Consider the following 19,016-nt stretch of genomic DNA (forward strand, 5'->3'; position numbering starts at 1 on the left):
TTTTTTCTTCTTTCCTTCCTTGTTAAAAGAGGAACCAGAGTGTGGATACTGCTTCGGTACAAAATGTTCTAATAATATTCAGGTTTAGTCACATGATCATTGATTTATTAACCTGTCTGTCATTGGGGAAAACATCGGGCTCAGGTCCGGCTCCGTTCATAAAAAACTAAATATGTGTCCGGTTCAGGTCAGGCTTGTTAGTTGTGCATGTGTATCATGTTAAACTGGCGGATAAGAAAATCTCAGTGACTCCTCCGTCAGGCTGCATCGGAATAGTGCTCAACCTTAAACTGAAGGAAATGACCTGCGAACTTTATTCTTCAGTCAACAAAGGCAGGTAATGAATTGTGAGTTTAGACCAGCACATGGTTCTGACATTAACGAGGTCCACGCCACCTTCAGATTGTCTCGTCTCTGTCTTTACAGCCTCACCTCTGTATAGGGGCCGGATATTTGCATTTAAAAAGCAATCTGACAGCCAGGCTTCACCGCTTCCTCTTTAGTGGAAGAGGAAGTCACCTTTGACTGTAAGTTAAGTACCGGCTATCCTCCGCTGCTCTTCTGCAAGTAGAGACGGACTAAATATTTGTTTTGGGATGAGGAGCGATTAGCGAGATGCTGAGGTTCACTACGGAGACTAATGCTCGAGATGTGAGATTAACACTCTCTTTAAAACTGGAGCTCTGAAATGTTCTGAGTTAACGACGACAGTAACAGAGCGGGTCTGAGAGAGTGAATGCTTCCAAGGATGTCAGCTTCTCTGCTTCCTTTTGGGGAAACAGCTGCAGGGGATGTTTGTGGAGTCAAGAGGGCTTAACTCGCATCCAGACACTCTCAAGATGGTTTCGAGGATTAAGAGACTTTGCTTAAAGCCATGAGGAGAGTGTGAAAACGGTTGAGAGTTTAAGTTGCGAGCAGAAAGCCAACACGAGGTGCCCGCTGCTCCTGGCGAGTTCAACTTCAGAGTTTAGAGCAAAATGTAAAACAGGTTTCACAACAAAAATGAACTTGGATGGCAGTGCATTGAATTTGAATGCTGGTATGTGTGACAGGAGTGTTTCCTCCCCACAGTTTTAGCTGACTGGAAGAAAAATGTTTTTGAGACAGCTGCACACAAAACGCTTAAATACAAGAGGAAATCCAATCCAAATCCCAGAACTGTATATGTGGACTGATTAAGATGGAGACGTGTAGAAATGCAGGATGGTAACAGCGTCCTTAAATTACATGCAAGTGGTTAAAGTGAAGATTTCTTACCTGATCTCCACGCTTCAGGCCGACTTCCGCAGCTTTGCTCCCAGACTCCACGGCATCGATAAAGATGCGAAAACCTTTCTCCTGACCTCCGAGCAAGCTGAACGCCAGAGGGGAGTCCCTGGACGGCTTGGTCAGCGTCACCAGCCGCGGCTTGGCTTTAGCAGCACATGCTATATTTAACAGTCTGAGGTGCCCACACATTTTCTGGGAGAGAGAAAAAACAAGACAACACACAGATGTGAGAAAAGTCACACGAATGAATCGAGTGCAGTTTTTGCATATCAAAGTGGATTTGTAACACTTACTTCTTTCTCCAGATTGCTTTCAAACTCCTCCAGAAAGTGAGTCATGGCAGGGTCACCCTCAAAGTCATTGAAGTGATTGTTTACCCACAGCAAGACTACCCGTGTAACCTGGAGCAATCACATGATCGGCACAGGTCAACGCACAGTTTACTGGCTGACTAGTTGTGTAGACGTAATGTCCTGTGCTATATTTTCAAGGGTAAACATTTTTTTTTTACTCGTTCATTCAATTAATTCCAGTATTTAATCTTATATTTGAATTATCACTTCTGCCTGTACCTTGTCCCTGAGACTGGGGTCATGGAACCACTCCAGGAGCTTCTTGCCCACGACCATGGGGCTGGAGAGGAAGGTCCTGTAGGTCAACAGGAAGTCCTCGATGTACGTGGGGTCCACCACTGAGTGCTCCTCCACTAGGTGCATGGTGAGACGCTCCGGTGTGCCCTGAGGTTTGACGTTGAAATATTAGTTTTATATAACAGAGGCCTGGTCGTGTATATTTTTAGACATAAGCCCTCAGATATCTGATCGAGCACTCCTCACAGTTTTTCTGGATTAACGTAAATTGACTGAAAGTATTTTTTTTTTCTCACCTTGATTACGATGTGTCCTTTCCTGGTGCCGGTGCGATCCAGTTCCCGGTGTTCCTTCACCATGACGATCTCACCTTCCTCCTCCACCTTCTGCATGTTCTTCTCCACCTGGTTGAGGATGCAGCAGTAGTCCTGCTGGGCTATACACACAAACTGAGACAAGACCAGGCAGAACAAGAGTTAGACGCAGAAGTTTGAAACTAAAAATAGAAAAAGGGATCTCTCACAAAATAGGAGCAAAGATTTTCTTATTCCGGTGATTTTTCGGTCGTTACTTTCACTGCTTAGTGGAAAAAGTTGATCTTTCTCTTTACACGTGACAAATGATTTGCTTTCGAAATATCTGTAACATTTAAGAGGATGCTACTGTCCAAGAATATTTGAGTTCCATGAAAGCCAACACCTTCAGTTCAAGCGGCTCATGCCATGATTTTCACACCAAGATGAAGAGGAAATTGAGCTGATAACCTCAACAGAACTCCGTGGCCGCCCTGCGTAAACATATTGTTATCCTACCTGGCAGTCGTCCACCTTGGTCTTCATCACACCCTTCATGTATTCCTTCTCCATGGTCGGTGACACCCCAAAGCTGTTCCCCATGCACAGGATCTCCGTCCGGCTGTCTGGATACGTGACTTCCACCGAACCGTTCAGAATCACCGACCAGGAATCCAACTGTACAAACACACAAGGAGGTCGTAGTTAGATGTTTGAAGAAGAGAAGAGAGCACGATGAGAAAAGAAGCGAAATTAAACAGAGGGAGAGAAAAGATTACAGTAAAAATGATGAAATAATTAATACTAATGTTCTTAAAAGCTGTTGTCACTTAATTAAGTTATTAATCAAAAACAACCATATGCAGTAACGACACAATGCTGCTGCAGATGGTTTCTATCTTTCCTCTGAGGGATACAGTGATAGCATGGGAATATTAAAACTGCCCTTTTAAACATAACTAAAATAATACACTACCATTATTATTCTAAGTCTTAATTGCTTGATTAAAAAGAGGAGACTCTTCTTTTTTTTTGTTGAGATTGAAGAATTCCTGAAAAGCTGAAGCCACGTTTTAAAGATTCACAGCTTTAACACTGACAGCGACTCCATGAACCTTGAATTGTCTGTGACTGGAGAGTTAGTGTCCAGGCCTTCGAGGCAAGTTCTCCTCTCTATTGTTTGAGTGCGTTACAGCAAAACGATCAAATTGTCTCCATTGATATGCTCTGACCAGAGAGAAGGAGAATAAGTGATGCCTGCTTTAGTTGCCTGAGGGATCCCACAGAGGCCTGGTGATAAAGAGATGTCGGGCCATTCGAGTTTAATAGAGCAGAAAAACATCAAATGGAAAAAGAGAGATATTCATTGGCGTGAAGAGGTGAAACCACGGTGCAGTTCGAAGACACACACATAGAAACACACACACACATATATATAAATACAAATGAAGGCAAGACAATGTCACAAGATCAGGCTTATTATGTGGACAAATGTGGAGCAACACACACCTCCTCTCCATCGTTGAGAACGATGGTGCCGGCGCGTTCCACTACAGCAAAAACCATGACGGCGCAGAGTTCCCTCCTCACTGACATGGTCATGTTTGCAAATGCTGGCAGTTGATGCATGAACTCCAGTAATTGTTCTGTGAGGGGGACGGAGGAGAGGAGAGGAGTGAGTGGAGCGAGGTAAAAAAACAAAAAAATAGAGCAAACAGAGTCTTGACACCCAGAGGAGAGAGAGAGGACGTGCAGTGCTCTTGGCACGGCTGTACCCGTCCTCACTTCCAGCCAAGACGGCACGAGGTGCAGGCTGAGCATCAAAATGGATCATCACCACAATGAATAGCCGACAGTAGAATCATTATCAGGAGAACATCAAGCCAAATATCAATTCCATTGACATAAACTTTCAGGGTGAGCCAAGAATAATTGCTGACACTTCACTCCGTGACCTCTGTGTGAGTTCACTGGAGACGCTGAACCGCAACTGAAATCTGTCTGCTCACACAGAAAAACCCATTTTCACACACATCGAGAATCATCTAACCGTTGGCGGAGATATCCAACGATCTGTAAATGCATCTCACAATGTCTAGACCGATCCGGGCAACCTCAAGATGTATCTCAGAATCTCTAGGGATATCTATTAATACAAATAGTTGCATCAGTCCAATGTTCGTGTTGATCTTTTCATTCTGGTAAATGTATTTTCTACCATCAGCCTCTCCTCCACCGGCGGCGGGCCAGCAGCAGTCTGGCGTTCAGGCTGACCTGTGCTTGGCATGGCAACAGCGTCGTGTGTGAAGCTGTGGAAGCACTGAAAGTTTAATGTGCTGGGAGAGGTGAGGCGAGAGGATGTGCCGGAGTGACCTAGAAAAGCCTGCCGGCAGTGGGAGGGGGGGGGGGGGGGCATGAGCGAGCGGAGGGGGAGGGGGTTGGCACTGGTTTTTACTCTCTCTACATTCAATGCATCATCCTCCTCCAGCCCACATCTGTAGCTACACTCCGAGAGTGTGTACTTTCCATTTTTCATTCGACATGCCTATCATTATCGTTGGAGTTGAGTCATCATAGCTTTCAGGGATACGATACAGCGAGCCTGATGTGGCTTTGAGAATTACTCGAAAGCTTGCGTTGTAAATGAGAGCAGTTCAGACAAATGTAAATTTGCTGTGACCGATTTAAATAAGACGGGGTGAGAGGGTGCGGTTTTTACAGGGAACTGAATTAATCGTAAACTGGGACGAGTTCCGTCCCAGCTGAGAGCAGCTCTGTGTTTTACGGTGACATCTTCAAATCCTATCGTTCTCTAAAGAAGTCTTGTAAACATTGGACTCTCAGGTTTGCACAGGAATAGACGGACTATTTTAAAATAAACTGCACCACAAAGCCAAATAAATGTATTTGCAATAGTGCTATTTATAAGCTGCAGCCTGACACAAACTGTTTTTATTCAGTATATTTTATCATTTGCGGCACGAGCAATAACAGACAAAGAAACTCCTGACCGGGCGCTCACCTATGTCATCATCGGTTCTGTCCATCGGGTCCTTCTCCAGACAGTCACGCACAATGTCCCGGCTCATGAGGGGGTCCGACGCTCGTTCGATATCCTCCTCATCGTCCTCTTCCTCGGAGTCCACAGCGGTCTCCGGCAGGCCACTCAGGTCCATGTCACCGGGTTCGTTCTCTGTGGCCTACGAAGAGGGAAACAAACAAGGAATGGTCATTGATTATTGATTAACATAGGGAGGGATTTCTCCATCCAACGTCAGCGGTTGGTAAAATACAGCCGGCTGGAAACACAACCATAGAGAGAGTTTGAATCTCTGCGAGCGTCTTTGAGCAAGACAACAAATCACCTGCATGTTCATCTCAAAAACTGGCAGCTGCTGACAAAGCCAGACACCAAACTCGTGATCGACTCCACGAACTACAGAGCAGAATGTGTAAACAGCCAGTGAATGCAGAGGTGCAGGCACATCCAGTGCACACCAATGAAATCACACATTACAAACATCAGCTGCGACACACCGCATTTTCCAAAAAGTAAAAGACAAAATTCAAAAAAAGACCTTCTGAGAAACTGCACATTTGAGCCATTTCATGAAAATGATTAGAGGTATTCAGTAATGTATGAGAAAGTCAGTCTTCAACACTCCATACCAAACAGTCGGCTGTGCACGGTACCAAGCTAATTAACTCCCAACTTCCCTCTCTTCTCCTCAGCAAACTCCAGCGCCTGCCTCACAGCCAGATCCTGTTCTTTGAAAGCACAAGATGAAACATGTGCGGAACCAGTGAAAAGAACTGAGATGAGAAACCAAAGTAATGCAAATACTTGTGCATGAGCAATAGAGGGTCCCTGCTATCATCGAAGAAAATCCGTCTGCAAACGACCGAGTGGCCGCATTGCCTGGTTCACAACATGAAACCCTCTCAGAATAAACCAAAGCAGTGATAAAAACAAGCATCTGTACCGACGACCAACCACAGCGAACCCTCTTACCTCGGCGTAGTCGGGCCGCTTAATAGAAAGTGAAGAAAAGGTCGTCTTTACAAGCTGTCCGCAAAATCCAAGAGCCAGACGCATCTTCACCTCACAGACTGTCAGTTGGCTTTTAATTTTTCAAAGCCCTGAGTCCTCGTACCCCGTCTCTCACCGAAGCCCTATGTCATTTCTCTTCAAATGCCATGTGAAAAGGGCTCATCAATGATTCAGGCCAGTGTCTGAGTGGCCATCGGGGCGTCACCGGTGCACACACACCCTGGCTGGTGGGGCTGGGACAGGGACTGCACAGAGGATGTGGGCGTGGACGGACACAGATCGAGCAGGGAACAATAAAAGCAGTGTTGCATTTCTGATCTTTAACTCAAACAAAGAAACTAAAACATACATGGCATCAAAAGCACCTGCAACACAAATACGCTCCGTCCAGAACTGAAAATGTCGCACAAACCAAGTCGCACATTTATGGCATACACACTCTACACAACATATATTAAAGAACAAAGTCAGGATGCGTACAGAATTCATTTGGGTACAAAACAAATGCTCAGCCTTCCACATGGAGACGCCTTGTTAACGTCTGTGAGCCGCGTGATGCATTCACACAAAAGTTGCCTGTGAGTCTTTGTCTTCGTCGGTCTCGTTTCCGTGTCATGTATACATCAAAAATCCATAAATATGCAGCGAGCATTAAGAGTCAGTCGGCAAGTCAGGTGCTGTTAATATTTCATCAACGCTATTCTTGGATCAATGCTTTCAAAGTCCTTCTGAAGGACCAATTTCATGATTTATTCAGACACAAAACAGTGCGCCATGTTGGCAGTGACGTGAGAGCGATGTGGGACTCTTCATGTGGTGCTTCACTTGTGGAGGGCAGCACTGGCTGTTGAGGTTTAGTCCAGAGGTTTAAGAAAAAAAAAAAAAACTCCACACCCGCTATCTGCTCAGCAACTCTTCACACCAGCACAGGCTAAACGCTGAAGACCAAGATTAAACTTTTATACCACCATGTTTCTTTGTACCACCGACTTCCTGCGGCCTCATGTGGAAGGAACCAGGCCTCCTGTGATGTGTTTATTCCAAAACACCCCCAAACATCTCTGGTAATCTATCAAACTTTATTATTAGATGTGAAACCTGCAGGGTGCAACTTTAGCTAACCATAAAAAAAAGTCATGTTGCATTAAACAAACTGATGAATTTTAATCCTCAGGTTTTAATGATTAGACACTCACACAGTTTGTTTGCTGAATCTAACGTGATCAGTTGTTTATCCCTGTATACTGATAACGACCGATCTTTATTCAACTTCTACCATTTAATGGTCACTAGTGGTGGAGCAGTAGTTACCATCGGAGGTCTTGAGATAAACAGCTGCTCTCATGAATCGTTCTTCTGTGAAATGTCAGAAAAGAAAGTTTGACAAACTCAAATAACAAACAGAAGGAATGCTGAAATCTAAGGAACTTAAACGAGCTAATGTTCTTCTTTAAACAGGACTCAGGTTTTTACCGGATAGATCAAAATAACTCCTGATTCAGTTTCTGCCAGCTGACTAATCGTTTCAGCTCTAAACCAGACAGATTTAAGACAGGACTGTGAGGCTGAAACACAGAAACACAGAAAGGATACACAACAAATCTTTCCTGGTAGAGGTCGTACAAGCACTCACACACACTCACACACACAGATCACCAGTGAGCTGAGAGGAGAGATTTTATAGACTGTGACCAGGAAGAAAAGATTAGGACGTCGAGAACAAAACAAAGTTACAGCGAGGTGTTTGAGTAGAACCGGTCAACAAGAACAAGGAGAGAGGTTTCAATACAGGTTAGAGAAAAGCTGCGTGTGCAGGGTTCCAGCAAACGAGGATAAATGGGACAGTTCGTGTTTGTGTGTGTGTGTGTGAGATTCAGAGACAGAGATATCAGGGGACTGCCAGAGAGCTGCGAGCAGATGGCTGTAAGACCAGGATCACAGACTGGGGACAGTAGAGCCTGTTCAACCTGCCCCAGCCGGCGACAGCATGGCCGAGCACACACACAATAACACACACTCACACAGTAGTGCTCACTCGTACACTGACACACAACTATACAGCTGCATTTAAACAATTTAACGCCCCTGCACACACAAACACGAGCCGGGAATAAGTCTGGACAAAATGAAGGGATTCTGACTGATGCCCCTGAGCACAGTCACAAGCACACAGACAAACACACACACACATAAAGAGGCTCACAGCAGGTGACGCCACTGGGAGCCAATGGGGTGGGTGTGCTATGTTAAGAGGATTAGTTGCAGGGTTTGGGGCACGTCCACAGTCACAAGAATGAGTGTGTGAGTGTGTGTGTGTTCTTCTGAGCTGAATTGTGTTGTAGTTACCACTGGGGGGGGGTTGAAGCTGCCAGACCAGTTATTTTTGTTTGACTGTGATTAATAAGTGTTTTATTTTCATTAAAAATTCCAGCAATGCTAATCTGATTCTGTCTATGTTTATTTTACCATAGAACTGCACGTCTCATTAATGCTGCTTATCTTGTGTTATTATTACTTAATGAGACTAATATCAGTTTGACCCTCTTACCTAACTTATCCACTGAGATTTCACATTATTCACACATTGTACTAGAAAATATATAGTTCAACTACGCGCTGTGTATTTGGTTACAACCCCACTCAGATGTGTTTGTACTTTAAACTAGCAGCACAATTTAGTTGGATTTGTTTAAAACGTGACATTCAAATCAAAAACGCTGAGCCAAGCTAAGCTAACTGCTATGAGTGGTGTCATGTAACCTGAGGGAAGAAAGAGAATAAAGGTATTTCTCAAAGTGTTGAAGGATTTTTTTTTTTTTAAAGCCGTTTCCAGACATGAACTCTGGAAAATGTCCTGAAAATGAATTTGTCTTTACATGTGAGTGTCCGCAGCAGACACGTTCCCAACAACAGGTACATGTGTGGAACATTCAGGTGGGGGATGGCACCAGGGCGGATCATTGAGAAGTGAGATCTCCATCGACTTCTTCTACGTGTTTCACTTTTTCATCCAGAGATATTTTTATTCGTCATCAACATCGTCTACACGCTCACTTGCTCTCTCTCTAAATTCTCCGGACATTTGCATTCTCACCTTGGCTGACCCGGACGTTCCCACATACACATTCCCTCTGGAATTATTTTTTCTGGACTTCAGCTCATGTGTGAAAGCAGCTTAAAGATACTTAATGTTTAAGGGTGTAAATAAATAACATTACAAACCCGAGCCCCACAGAGGAAACTTCTTTATTACTACTACTGCACCTACTCAACTATCCAGGGGAGTCCAGGTGGGGGGGAGGTGGGGGGTCCAGCACCACGTTTGGGTGTGGGGGGGGAAGGGGGGGACCTTACCTGGTAAATGTCTGACAGGCTGCTGCTTCCAGAGTCGCTGGTGATACTACATCCTGAGTGGCTGGAGGAGACGTGGGTCACCTGTGGGTGCAAGCCGTCGGCCAGGTGAAGTCGGCTGAAGTCTGCGGGGAGCTGCACATACACACACACAACATACACACAGATGGTCAGTATCATCCAGCCCAGCGACCACCGCTGGTCACTCACACTGACACTCATGCTACCTGCCAGGCATCTGGAAACACACTTAGCGGCATGTTGCTAGACTGGAAATATTCAGTGTAGGAACTGTCTACCGTGCTCGGATGATATTGAATTTCCTCCCTAGTTTATATTTTAAAAAATCTTATAAAATATCAAATGTTTTGGTGAAGCCAGCATTCAGTCAACGGCTGTTTTAATGACAGCAGATTTTCTGCAGCTGCTAAATACAAAAACTATAAAACGGCCCCTTAAATCTTTACTCGCTGTTAACAGAGGTAGAACATGAGTTGGTCTGCGAGACCTCCACTTAACACATCATTTACTGTGAAAGCAAAGGAAAAGGCAGAAAAGACAAGTTGTTAATTAAATCACTCGACTTTACGGAATCTGTCAAAAACCTTTATCGTGTTCAGGACAATATGAGACTACCCCTCCGCTCCAACCCCCCTTCATATGTCAGTTTGAGAGATGTTGGCTCAAATCATAAATCCGAAAGGGGAGGTTTAAAAAAAATTGAGAATATAAAGATGCGTGACTGAGTGACACATTTTTTCCTCCGACGAACCAGTAAATATCAGCGTTTAGCCAATAACTACACTGGAACTGATTTCATGAACCGAGCAAATTAACAAGAAGTGCTGCATACATTAAGGAAATACCCTAATTAAAGCACGCAACTTGGATAATCTGAACGAACGGCAGTAATTGGGGGAAACCCTTCTGAGTGAGTCACGCTGTATGAAGTAGAAAGCCCAACTGCACTTGGCCATATTTTGAGCCAAGCCCACTTCCCTATGGAGAAGAACCTGAGATGTAAACTACATCAGAAACCTCCTGCTGAAAGTACGGGAAGCAGATGAATCAAACAGACGTGCGGCTGTTAATACAGTTTAAATGTTTGAATCAGTTATCAAGCAAAGAAGATCAATGAATGAAAGTGTGTTTTCCTGCTCTTCTCTTTTATATAATTATCAATGATTATTTGGGGTTTTAGACAAAAATATCCACATAAAAAAAAAAGATGTCAGCTTAGGCTCTAAAGTATTTCTGCGTTAACTAACTTATATGAAAATAACAGTATTATGTACTAACATTCTTGATGAGATAAGATATGTATACTACATGTAATGCTACTAAACTAAACATAACTTAAAACAATATTAACATCTTTATAATTTAATCCAGATAAATGTTGTATATTATAATGAACATTTGATTTCAAGTGATGTTTTAAACATTATTCTATAGTGTTTGGGTGAAATTCATCATGGGGAGAATGCCAGAGGGGGTGAGCAATGAATTTAATCACACAGCGTAAACTGGTTCACAGGGTGTATAGATGTGAATATTTTATGGCTAAATGTTTTATTTACCAATATATATTTGATACTCAGCAGGGAAACCGCTCCGAACCCGCTTTCAACTTCACTTCTGGCTGTGGCAGCTCATCAATATTACATTTTCACACCTAAAAGTCAAATGTGGCTGATTTAACTAGGTTGCCTCGTCGGTCGTGCTGTTGGATATCAGAGCTGAATCCAAACATCTTGAGAGGGAGTTTAAACACGCTGTATATTTTCACACGTGGACAGTGCAGGGATCGCTTCCTTTGGATAAGAAAAACTTTTAACTGAGCTTTGAATACCAGGAAGTAAAGGTCAGAAGTTTCCATCATCTGCCACTGAGCGTACTTCAAGTCTCACTGGAGTTGAGAGGGACAGAGACTAACCACTGAGGAAAACTAGAATCTATGACTGATTGACTTCTCAATATTAACGAGCCACAATGAACACGAATATTGAGCACCGGGTGTTTTTTGAAGTCATGTCTGAGCTGTTTGTGAGGAGTCGGATTAGAATACGAGATATTTCTATTCACAAAGAGTCTTCAAGCGTCACCGACGAGAGACCGAGGGCCAGACAGTGCAGCTCCTGAGGTACTGAGGTGTGATGTGATTACACCGTGTCAAAGATTGCCATCATGTTTAATTATCTGGCTGGCTGCACCAATCAAAATGGATGACCAGAGGGGCCAGTCAGTCACCAACTCTCCCCCCCCCCGGGCTACCATTTTCCATCCCCTCCTCTGGTCGACTTCACTCCGAGTGCCTCCAGCTGACTTCTACGATATTATCTCTGGCTGGACAATATAGTGTTAGTGTGATGAATGTCTTTGTTTGGAAGTGGAGTGATGAAACCTAAACATGTTTTCTTTTGGTGACTTTAGGGACCAGAACAGATCATGGTTCAGTCCATCGCTCCCATATAACACCGCGGGAGAAGTTGCCAAAGTAACCTGTGGAGATTTTTTCTCAAATGAAGCTGCTCAGATTTCAGGTTGTTATTATGAAACTGAAGTTTGATTTCAACAAGGGCTCTAAAGATGTGGTGAAACGTCCTGATTGACAGCTGAGACTGACTCCTGATTGGTCGAGCGTGTATCGGCAGGGACCACAATACCGCAGCTCCACACTGTGACCAGGAGATCTGTCATCTTTATCTATGGGTCAACTCAACTGTTATGCTGAATAAAATTAAATTAGCAGTTAGGAATTACACACATTTTGCAACATAATAAAAAATAAAATAATAAAAAAAAAACTTCAAACTGGTATTAACTATGAAAAATAGTATGTGGTAGAAAATAACTATGGTGATGTTCTATTTTTTATTGTCAATAAATAAATAAAAAATAATAATAATATATATATATAGACTTGACTATTCTCATTATTGAGTACAAGACCAGTCATGATGAGTTTTGTCGATAAGGCCTTCCAGCCAGGCACTGGAGTGGTCTACATGTCAATAATAATATCCCCACTGGTTTTCACAACCAGCTCGGAAACGTCCCACCACCTCCCAATACCCCCCCCCTCGTGCCCTTTGTTTACGTAGAAGCCCCTCCCCCTGGAAAGAGAGAGAGAGATAAAGGGAGGGCAGGAAAGAGGGATAAAGGGAGAGGATAATAAACACTTAATCCTTTCACTCCAGTCATTTGGGTCATCCGTCTGTTGGTCAATAAGCCAGGGTCCATTCAGTCTATAAGCATGTGGTCCATTGACCTCCTCGGCCCGACGGCATGTAAGATATTGGGCCAAGATGGATGCCAGCAGAACAAAAATGACACGCACCCATTAAGCTTTTCCAATCAGTGGCACATTAACACAGCAACACATGCACCGTGCGTTGTTACCTCCTACTGATCCACAGAGTCTGAAATAACACGTTTTTTGAAATCAGGTTATAATAGACTCAGCATCAACCACAGCTCTAAACATTAACGCTATCATCCTACCTTACACGGTCCGCTCTGCACTCCTGTGCTCCAAATTCAGCACTCTCTCACTCACAAATGTAGTGAGCTCTGCAGAAGCGTGAGCCGGGAACGCGCACAATCAGCTGTCGCAGGAGGATTAAGCATCGCTCTAATGCTCCAGCCACAGCTCTGCCTACATGTGAGCAGATGTGGCGCTCCTTAAATTACTCTGTAGACCTAATGACCTAGATTGCTGGGTGGAAGCCCTGGGTGGAAGCGCTGGGTGGAAGCGCTGGCTGGCTCTCAATCTCTTTACCGGCCTTTAGATGCCGCGGGTGTAGTGCTACGACACTAGCTGTCCAATGCTTTGCGGGCGGCCAAGCTCAGAAATGCAACCCTGCGTGGTGAGCAAAGCGTTGACAAGTCTCAAAAAAAGAGTCCTTTAGCAAAACACAACAACAAAATCATTTTCTGTCTGAATTCAAGCAGCTTTAAATCTGCTCGTCAAAGAGAGAACCAGCACATCTCAGAGTTTCCCCTGACCACGGTGGCAGCTCCTCGCTTTCCGTTGCCTCGTGGATCAAAAGATTAAAACCTTTTCGGTGGGGTGTCCGATTAAATGGGTCTGATATGCACTGTGGGCTTTCCCCTCCCTACAGCACTGCCACCACACAAGCCAGCAGCTAGAGAGGAGGAGATGACTATCTATAATGAGGAATACAGTCCACTAGGTTAACTAGATGTTGCACATTGTTCATGTTATTGAACAATGTGCGATTTATTACCTAGTCCCAGGCGAGGCTGAAACATTTGTGCACAGGTCGTCTGTATATCACCATCAATTCAACAAAATGCTCACAGATAAGGAGACGGCTTTCACAGCCAGGTGCTTAAAACCTGATAAATCAACTTGAGATGTACTGTGATGGTGTGAGTCAACATGCGGTGCAGCGGTAGGAATGTAAATCACAGGTCTGCAGAAATCTGTACATTACACACATATTGCAGCCAATGGTCAAAAGCCTTCTCCGGTGATGTCATTACTGTAATAGGATCTGGTGGCTGCTATTGACTTTGCCCATGGTGGGTTTCCTGCTGGGCTAAATGAATATTTACACAAACCTTCATTTATATGCTAAAAACAAACAAACAAAAAGGAACGAGGGGGGTGGAGGGAAAGATAGCGGAGATTAAAAAACAGGGAAGGGGAAACGTTAAGACCTTTAACATGACTGTATATTAAATAAAATCAAAATTAAACCAGAGCCAAAATAAAAAAAATATACAATTACTCCCGTCTGTCCTGAGTGCAAAATACCGAACAAAGGCAACTGACACAAGCTGAGAGATGCCAATTGTTAAATGAGCCAAACTGAGATTGTTAGACTCGTGTTTTCCAATGTTTGACATAATAGCTCAGTCTGATTTGAGGTGTGTGTTGGACTTTAATCAGGTTTTGGCTGCGGATATGATTACATCCTGCCAGTGATGGGTTCTTGAATTAGAGTAAAGTGCTAATTTCCTAGTTAAAAGCAACTAAAGTTACCAAACAATAACTGTTTCATGATACTTTAAGTGTATTTTGGGGGGGTTCTGTGCTGCCTGAAATACTTTACATGCACTCATGCGCTATGAAAAGGTAAAGTCTGCCTCAACATGCAAATGTTTATTTGTAAACCACCCTTTAAAAGACTGAATACAATGTTAGCCTCACCTATGAGGATCTACCTTTGGCTACATACAACTAGCAAACTTCTTATCATATATGATAAGAATCCACTTCAGGGGAACAATGTGAAAACTGTCTGTAAAAGATTTTTAAATATGCACATCAAGAAGTTATAGAAATGGAGCAGACACATCTGCAGAGACTCCTATTGACTCTTATATAAGGCCCCACAGAGAAACCGACAGCAGATGAAGTACATCATCAACAAATAACACATCTACGACTATTAAAGGAATATTACGGTGATTTTTCGCTCGGTGTCTGAGCTCTATGATCCAGGATCCGTCCGTCAGTGTGATTTACGACACTGCCGGCGTGTGTCTGTGTGGTCCCGGTGGGTGTGAGTGATGCCAGCGGCGCTGACAGGCAGACGATCAATCCGCTCAGCGTTCAAGTGCAGATCAGCTCCGGCCTCCGTCTGCCGGAGCTGCTTCCAGCACCTCGGACAGCGCCGCCAGCGAGCAGAGGAGGCCGCTGGGTAAAAACTGAAGAGTCTCATCTTCTCACCAGAGACACGAACCTGACTGAAACTGAAGAGTCTCAGCTTCTCACCAGAGACAAGAACCTGACTGAAACTGAAGAGTCTCAGCTGCTCACCAGAGACAAGAACCTGACTGAAACTGAAGAGTCTCAGCTTCTCACCAGAGACAAGAACCTGACTGAAACTGAAGAGTCTCAGCTGCTCACCAGAGACAAGAACGAAGAGTCTCAGCTTCTCACCAGAGACAAGAACCTGACTGAAACTGAAGAGTCTCAGCTGCTCACCAGAGACAAGAACGAAGAGTCTCAGCTTCTCACCAGAGATAAGAACCTGACTGAAACTGAAGAGTCTCAGCTTCTCACCAGAGATAAGAACCTGACTGAAACTGAAGACTCTCATCTTCTCACCAGAGACAAGAACCTGACTGAAACTGAAGAGTCTCAGCTTCTCACCAGAAACAAGAAACTGACTGAAACTGAAGAGTCAGCTTATCACCAGAGACAAGAACCTGACTGAAACTGAAGAGTCTCAGCTTCTCACCAGAGACAAGAACCTGACTGAAACTGAAGAGTCTCAGCTTCTCACCAGAGACAAGAACCTGACTGAAACTGAAGAGTCTCATCTTCTCACCAGAGACAAGAACCTGACTGAAACTGAAGAGTCTCAGCTTCTCACCAGAGACAAGAACCTGACTGAAACTGAAGAGTCTCAGCTTCTCACCAGAGACAAGAACCTGACTGAAACTGAAGAGTCTCATCTTCTCACCAGAGACAAGAACCTGACTGAAACTGAAGAGTCTCATCTTCTCACCAGAGACAAGAACCTGACTGAAACTGAAGAGTCTCAGCTTCTCACCAGAGACAAGAACCTGACTGAAACTGAAGAGTCTCAGCTGCTCACCAGAGACAAGAACCTGACTGAAACTGAAGAGTCTCATCTTCTCACCAGAAACAAGAACCTGACTGAAACTGAAGAGTCTCAGCTTCTCACCAGAGACAAGAACCTGACTGAAACTGAAGAGTCTCATCTTCCCACCAGAGACAAGAACCTGACTGAAACTGAAGCATCCATGCAACTGATCGGTTTATTCCTGCAGGATCTACAGCCCTGCAGCTGCAGCAGCTCCGAGAGGCTGGAAGGTGGGATCAGTGAATTTAGTGCTGCTTCATCTCTGCACACATGACATCACCTCTCTCCCATCACACCACCCTGATCTGTTGTTTCACTGTTTTGGCTGGCGTCGTTAATTCCATCTCGTGGACCTACAATTAAATATTGTCACCTCGTGTCCTGAAACATAACGAGGGCAGAGACGTCGGTCGCTCAACACACCTGCACCACCTGATCCCTGCGTGCACGTGCTATTTGCATGACACTCAAATGGGTTTTCACCTCTTTTAAAAACGTGCTGCTATAACGGTATAATCCCCGCGGTGTGCTACAGCCCCACGAGATCGACAGAGTCCCTAACATAGTTGTGCGTGTGTCTGCGCGCGTCTGCTTCGAGTGACAGCAAGCACATGGCGGCCGTTTCTAGTACAACACACTGACACACATCGGAGGCTCGACGGGGCGATGAGCAGCCTCCGATCAGCCCCGTCCAGGTTTCTGTCTCGCCCTTCCCTCCGCCCTGCGTTCATTCATCTCCTGCAGGCTCGATAGAAATCCGATGCACGTCCATTACACGGGCGGTAATCATATCTACTGGGTCATAAATGAGGGCGAGGGGAGGAGAGGAAAAAAAAAAAAAACAGAAGAGGAGCGATGGAGAGAAAACGATGCACGTCGATAGGGCTACTTACCGGGGTTTTATCTTGCTGGCTCGGGACTCCATTGCTGTCTGACGATGCTAATGGTTTCATAATGAAAAAATGTTCGCTGGGCTAAAATCTAACATCCCGGAGGTGCACTAGGCTTCAGCATGAACCCCCACCGTATCCATCCGAGCCCCCCCTGCCCTCTCCCCTCCCTCGGCTGGCTGCACCGTCTTGTCAGTTTTTGGGAGTATCCGCTGCTCCTCGGCCTGATTCCAGACTCTCCACACCAGCGTTCAGCTCCTGCCTCCCCGCAGAAATCTCTTTAAACCAAACAACCCCACAGATGAAGAGGAGGAGGAGGAGGAGGAGGATGAACCAGAGAAGAGATGTCCTCTTATCCAAGCGCAGGAGGAAGAAGAAAAAAAAAACAAAACAGCTGCTTCTCTGCGCGCACTTGACAATCACATCCACAGCCGGAGCGCAGCAGCGCGCGCCGATAATAAAGCAGAAAACAGGAGGAGGAGGAGGAGGAGGAGAAAAAAAAGATGAGAAAAATGGCTGACAACACTTTCACTCACGTTTGCTTCCTCCGCCTCTTCCCTCTCTCTGTCTCTCTCCTTCTTCCCTCCCTCTGCCGAAGTGAAGCTACACGCACGCACGTCCAGCGCCTTTATGCACCATTAGATTATTCGAGGACCGAGACGCCTGCAGCCTCCACCGAGGTACTGTACGTTAAAACCCAGCGGTGTGTTTGTATCGGGAGCAGGAGGAGGAGGAGGGGAGGGGAGGGGGGGGGGGGGGGGGGGGGGATGTGTGTCAGAGGAGGGGGAGGAAGGAGGGATGGTGGCAGAGATGGTGGTGGAGGGGTGTATAGGGGAGACAGGACCTCCTCCCTGCCTGACAGTGATGCTGTAAGAGCAGCCATTGGGCTCCTCCGGAGGGTTGATGGAGAGATGGAAAGAGGAGAAGGGCGTGAGTGGAGGAGAGATGATGAGATGATGAGGAGACGAGGACAAAAAGAAAGGGTTGGGGAATAGATGGATGGATGACAGAGGGATGGAAGGGATCGAGGGAGGAGAGGGGCCACAGTGCGAGTAATGCCATTGTCACGCTCGCTCCGGTCGCGAGAAAACGGCTGGAGCCGGTTGGCATGGCAACCGCATGAAGTAAAAGCCATTTCCTGGGCGGGGAGAGGAGACAGAAACTGAGACAGAGGCACACTTCCTCTTAAGAGAGTGAGTAGAGAAAGAAGACGTTTAGACGGAGAGGAAGAGTGGCATCGAGTGAAGATGCAGCTGGAAGATAGACGCAGCGGAGGCAGAGGGGGAGGAACGCGGAGACATGGCGGCAGTGATGTCACTCCGTCGCCGTCACTCAGCTGGAATAGCCATGGCAACTGGGCGAGCATGAGTCCCCCCCGCACCCAATTCACCCAATTCACCCACCCACCCGGCCCCATACACACCCTCCAGGGCCTTCAGTTGCTGTGGCGATGGAGGCAGCGAGACATGGCGAAACGGAGAGAGGGAGGGAGACGAGTGTGTTTGTAAGAGAGAGACAGTGAAAATAGACTGTGCCACTTCACTTTCACTCGACTGTAGTACAGCGAGCATCACTGACAGGGCTGAGAATAACAAACTAACAACACTCTGCTTTGTGAGAGCGAGACAGAAAACATGCGTGTGTGTGTTGTGCATGCGTGTGCAGGTGTCAGGCCTCTAGAGACTCTGGATATTGGATTCAGAGACAGTCCCTTCAGCCTCCTGACAGACGGAGATATGAGGATGGAGATGCTTTAAATGACGATGACACATCACAGGGAAACAACGCAGGTTTTAAAGGTCAACGCAGACAACAGACAACAGAGCAGCAGATCATAGCCAGCACCTCACAACCACAAACACAAATCAGGCCTCAACACAACCCACTGGAGCCGTCACAGTTTTATTCTATAGAAGATGAAGGAGCACATCACCAAAAAGTGTCACCTCCAAAAAGTAGGACATGATATTTATTATATTTTTCCGTTG

The 19,016-nt window shown here is 45.4% G+C and overlaps 1 protein-coding gene across 22 annotated transcripts in view; it reads right to left on the minus strand.

Annotated features, from left to right (window-relative positions):
* Positions 1-19,016, minus strand: part of rapgef2b (Rap guanine nucleotide exchange factor 2b) — a 93,924-nt gene that overhangs the window by 13,150 nt on the left and 61,758 nt on the right. For 14 of the 22 annotated variants that reach the window (XM_069531265.1, XM_069531263.1, XM_069531266.1 and 11 more), the window contains 8 exons: positions 9,558-9,689; positions 5,175-5,352; positions 3,662-3,798; positions 2,672-2,830; positions 2,156-2,308; positions 1,842-2,006; positions 1,563-1,670; positions 1,258-1,461 (listed from right to left, as the gene is read on the minus strand). In XM_069531265.1, the coding sequence (XP_069387366.1) occupies positions 1,258-1,461; positions 1,563-1,670; positions 1,842-2,006; positions 2,156-2,308; positions 2,672-2,830; positions 3,662-3,798; positions 5,175-5,352; positions 9,558-9,689 (1,236 nt within the window). Of the gene's footprint in view, positions 1-1,257; positions 1,462-1,562; positions 1,671-1,841; positions 2,007-2,155; positions 2,309-2,671; positions 2,831-3,661; positions 3,799-5,174; positions 5,353-6,164; positions 6,304-9,557; positions 9,690-13,058; positions 13,183-17,031; positions 17,707-19,016 lie in introns of those variants that run through there. The other 8 variants (XM_069531272.1, XM_069531271.1, XM_069531277.1 and 5 more) reach the window with 6 other exon arrangements.

Source organism: Paralichthys olivaceus, chromosome 9, assembly GCF_024713975.1.
Source record: "Paralichthys olivaceus isolate ysfri-2021 chromosome 9, ASM2471397v2, whole genome shotgun sequence".
NCBI classification, from domain to species: Eukaryota; Metazoa; Chordata; class Actinopteri; order Pleuronectiformes; family Paralichthyidae; genus Paralichthys; species Paralichthys olivaceus.